The sequence below is a fragment of the Fulmarus glacialis genome, unplaced genomic scaffold, assembly GCF_000690835.1.
Source record: "Fulmarus glacialis isolate BGI_N327 unplaced genomic scaffold, ASM69083v1 scaffold38377, whole genome shotgun sequence".
NCBI lineage: Eukaryota > Metazoa > Chordata > Aves > Procellariiformes > Procellariidae > Fulmarus > Fulmarus glacialis.
In genome coordinates, this window is record NW_009225763.1 from 1 (window position 1) to 4,383 (window position 4,383).

General features: G+C 47.4%; 2 protein-coding genes across 2 annotated transcripts in view; one reads left to right on the forward strand and one right to left on the reverse strand.

Annotated features, from left to right (window-relative positions):
* Positions 1-4: 4 nt before the first annotated feature.
* On the forward strand, positions 5-3,060 carry RPS2 (ribosomal protein S2; the record flags this gene model as incomplete). Its single annotated transcript, XM_009582589.1, has 7 exons — positions 5-22; positions 216-305; positions 972-1,079; positions 1,640-1,813; positions 1,897-2,056; positions 2,512-2,603; positions 2,937-3,060. Coding segments are annotated over 7 exons (723 nt in total), but the record flags the coding sequence as incomplete, so codon positions are not given.
* Positions 3,061-3,625: 565 nt separating this feature from the next.
* Positions 3,626-4,383, reverse strand: part of NDUFB10 (NADH dehydrogenase (ubiquinone) 1 beta subcomplex, 10, 22kDa) — a gene marked incomplete at its 5' end in the record, with an annotated part of 965 nt that continues 207 nt past the window's right edge. Inside the window, 2 exons of the mRNA XM_009582590.1 lie at positions 3,626-3,726; positions 3,882-4,021. Of these exons, the coding sequence (XP_009580885.1) occupies positions 3,626-3,726; positions 3,882-4,021 (241 nt within the window). The remainder of the gene's footprint in view (positions 3,727-3,881; positions 4,022-4,383) is intronic.

A 4,383-nucleotide genomic window follows, 5' to 3' on the forward strand; every position in this document is an offset into this window, starting at 1 on the left:
AGGTAAAGCCGAAGATAAGGAAGTAAGTGGTTCCCGGGGCTGCGCGGGGCCGTCCCGGGTGGCGGGGACCGCGGCGGAGCTGGGCCCTGCGAGGGGCTGGGTGAGGGGCTGTGTCTGCTGCCATCCTTCAAGCTGGAGCAGAAAGCGAGCGGGTTCCCGTGGGGTGCCTGCAGCTGGGGCTGCCGGTGACTCTTTTCCACGGGTTTCTTTCCTAGTGGATTCCTGTTACCAAGCTTGGTCGCCTGGTCAAGGATATGAAGATCAAGTCTCTTGAGGAGATCTATCTCTTCTCGCTTCCAATCAAGGTAAGCTTCTGTGAGTATTTAAGTAACGTCCAGGAGAATCTTAATCTGAAATGCAGAGTTCGCAGTAAGTAATTGCTGCAGTGACTCTTTTCCACGGGTTTCTTTCCTAGTGGATTCCTGTTACCAAGCTTGGTCGCCTGGTCAAGGATATGAAGATCAAGTCTCTTGAGGAGATCTATCTCTTCTCGCTTCCAATCAAGGTAAGCTTCTGTGAGTATTTAAGTAACGTCCAGGAGAATCTTAATCTGAAATGCAGAGTTCGCAGTAAGTAATTGCTGCATTTGCTGTCTGGGATGCTCAGGTTAAGTGTGTTTGAGTTAAAGACATGAGTCAATAGAAGCTAAGGACCGAGGCAGTCACTTGTAGGGAAGTGTGGTGGGTTTTGTGTGTTGCATTCTGCCTTGTGTAGAGATGGCAGCACGTTGCTCAAGTGTTTCTGTAATAGTTCTACTCAGTGATGGAAAAAATGAAGTTCTAACTTGCTATGTTAGACTGCCCAGCAAGTTAGAGTAAGTTTATGCCTGCAAAATTTAACATACTTAAGTACCTATTACTTAAAATAGATGTGTATAGGTGTGTTGAACTTGAATTATAGGAGCCTTACTAGATGTGTTCTGGTTGTTTAAAAAGCGTGGCCTTGTGTGATTAAATGACTGACTCTTGCAGGAGTCAGAGATCATCGATTTCTTCCTGGGGTCTTCTCTGAAGGATGAGGTCTTGAAGATCATGCCTGTCCAGAAACAGACTCGTGCTGGTCAGCGTACCAGGTTTAAGGTAGCCTTTTTCTTCTGTTTTCTCTTCTTGGCGTGTGCTGTCTGCTGCTTTTTTGGTATCACATTAATAAGTTAGTTCAAATACCTTTATTTTTTTCTGTAGTATCTAGTAAATATTTTGGTATGGGGATCAGCTTATGTAGCTTACAAAGTGTTTGTATTAATTTAAAAACCCTAGTCATATGTTCAAATATTATTTGAAACAGCATGAGCACAAAATTAAGTTGCACTTGTACAGCAATGCTGGCTGTTCAGGGGCTGTGGTAGAGAGAGAAGTCTCGGGTGTAGAGAGGGAATGCTGCTTGGAAATTAACGGGACTTTTGACCATCATGAGGCTGTAGCAGGGATTTGAATCCCAGTTCTTCAACTGTAGCTGTTTTTTGACTGAAGGATGAGCTCTAAGAGGAAAAACGGGCTTCTTGAACTGTGAGCAGTGACTGTTCACTGCTGAGCACACACCTTGGGTTATCCTTGGTGAGAGACCCTGATGGATTCTGTTCTGTCGACACAGCGTTCCCATGCAGTGCAGCTGCCGCTGAAAACTTTTCTTTCAATCCTAGGCTTTTGTGGCTATTGGGGACTACAACGGCCATGTTGGTCTTGGTGTTAAATGCTCTAAAGAAGTTGCCACTGCTATTCGTGGGGCAATCATTTTGGCCAAATTATCCATCGTACCTGTACGACGAGGTTATTGGGGGAACAAGATCGGCAAGCCCCACACTGTGCCTTGCAAGGTGAGCAGGACTTACTGGGCCTGGTCTCGGTGATGGTGCTGTAGCCTGTGTTTTGGGAGCTGTAACCTGTTGTGTTTGTGTAGGTCACTGGCCGGTGTGGGTCTGTCCTGGTGCGTCTGATCCCGGCTCCCCGTGGTACGGGGATTGTGTCTGCCCCTGTCCCCAAGAAGCTGCTGATGATGGCTGGCATTGATGACTGCTACACCTCGGCCAGGGGCTGCACTGCCACCCTCGGCAACTTTGGTAAGCTTTAGGTTTTCATCTTGTAGCTTAGCTGTATGTATTGCCGTTTGTGTCATTGACAGGGATGCAACATACCCATTTCTGTAGTATTTTTTAATCTGGGTTGAATCGCAAGCTTCTAGCAGTCAAGCAGAAGCGAAGACGTCTGCCGATACCTTTTGCAATGCAGATTAGTCCTGCCGTAGATGATCCTGAAGTTCTGTAAAAGTTAATTACAGGAAATCGTCTTCTGACATTAAAAAAAGAAATCTCCCAATCTGCGCGATTGCACTTGTCTGAAGTAGTGTAATTGTCGTAAATGGAGAGAGAGAGAAACTTGAGTTTTGTGTGTATATCAGAGGGACCCTGCTGTGGTCTCCCTGTTCCTTCCTCAATCCTACATTTGTGGGGCTGCGTGGGTGGGTACCGGCGGGTGTCTGTAGCCGTGCTGTGCAATGTTTGACTTCTGTCCGTAGCTAAAGCCACCTTCGATGCCATCTCCAAGACCTACAGTTATCTGACCCCCGACCTCTGGAAAGAGACTGTGTTCACCAAGTCTCCTTACCAGGTGAGAGCATGTCTGCAATTTGCAGCTCAGATCTTACCCTTCCTACCCTGTAAAGTTCAGATGTGGTACCCAAAGAATTTGCAGTTTCATAATGGGAGAGTCAGAGCTGACTGCCAGGTAGAGCGTGATTTTTCAGCATGCCCTTTTGAGTAATACTTGAAAACGGCATTTCATGGACAAAAGAAATAGGAAAGCTTTGAAATAGTAAGCAAAACTTAAGTTGTATCTGAACTACCCCAGTCCTCACACACATCTTGTTGCAAGGGGATGCAGTGCTGAGAAACCTGTGATAGTGGTTTAAGAAAATAAACCACTTTTTTTTTTTTTTTGCAGGAGTTCACTGATCATCTGGCTAAGACCCACACCAGAGTCTCAGTGCAGAGAACCCAGGCAGCTGCTGTGGCAACGACTTAAGTGGGTTTTGTACACAACAATAAAGTGATCAGTGAACAAGAAATAGCGATTGGCTTGATGGGATGGTTAATGTATTGGGCAGATGGATTAAATCTCTGCTGGGGATTTGAGTAGGTTCACGTCTGTGGGCCAGAGCCTGAACATCTGTTGAATGAAATAGTATGCTACGTTATCCTAATCCTTGTTAATCATGTATTAATCCTAAATGGGGTCTGGAACTGGCTCTGAAGCTTATGTGCTGTCCTACAGCATGTAATCTTTACCCTAACTGAGGGAATTCTCTGCCAGGGCTGGGCGGAGCAGTACAGCGTGTGTGGTGGTGGGGGAGAGGTCCTGAGGGGAAATCCCAGCTAATGCAGCCAGGTGTGCCTGACAGTGGTTTAGAGGATGGTTACAATCAACTGGAATTCAAAGATGAATGCAGAGCTGAAAAAGGAAGAATTCTGTAAGTGTTTGCAGGTCTCTTCAAAGAATGAGTCTAGATTCTAGTTGTACAACAGATGTCTGGGCTGCACATTTATTGTAGGCGTCAACAGCATCAGAGTTCAAAGATGCAACATGCAGTATTTGATACAAGCACCGCGGAGGGAGGTGCTAACCATTTGGATCTACTGAGATGCATTCGCTTGTGCCTTCCTCTCCTCCATCATCCTGTGCTTCTGCTTCATCAGGCATGTCCTTGCATTTCCATGGACACCAAGATCACCATCTAAAAAGAAGGTAAAAGTCTGAAGAGTGCCTCTCAGCAGCTAAAAAGAAAAGAAGCCTCTGTTCCATGTGAAGTCTGGGACGTGGCTTAAGACCCCCTCTCCCCGCGTGCTGTCGCAGCCGCAGCAGGGGTGTGCAGGCTGTTGCTGTACTCACATCTGTCCTGGTAGGCCTTGGTGACCTGTGCCAGCTGCTCCACCTCCTTGGCGCAGTTCTGGAACTGGTTGGGTCCTTCCCTCTGCTTGCATGCGCCTAGCCTCTCCCGGACTATCTCCACGATTTCCTGGTCAACCATCCTGCAGGAAAGATGATGACAAATGCAACTACAGCCAAGAAATGATAGAAAAGCTGAACAAAGGGGCGATGATACCCTGTGGAAGGTCAGCTCTGGGTTTTTACAGGATCCTGGTCTGCCCTGCAGCAGTGCTGTAGGAACCAGACGGTGCAGGAGGACTTGTCCTAATGCTGCCCTGCTCAGCTCAGGTGTGCTGCAGGGGACAGCAGCACTATAAAATGAGTTTTCTGTAATGCGGTGGGCAGGAGGTGCTGCCTCAACACCCCAAACTCCACAAAAATGAGTCCAAGCCAACTGCTGCAGTTCCCAGGGCTGACAAACCAGAGCAGTGCACTCTGCGGTGGCCTCGCCTGCAAGCAGCCC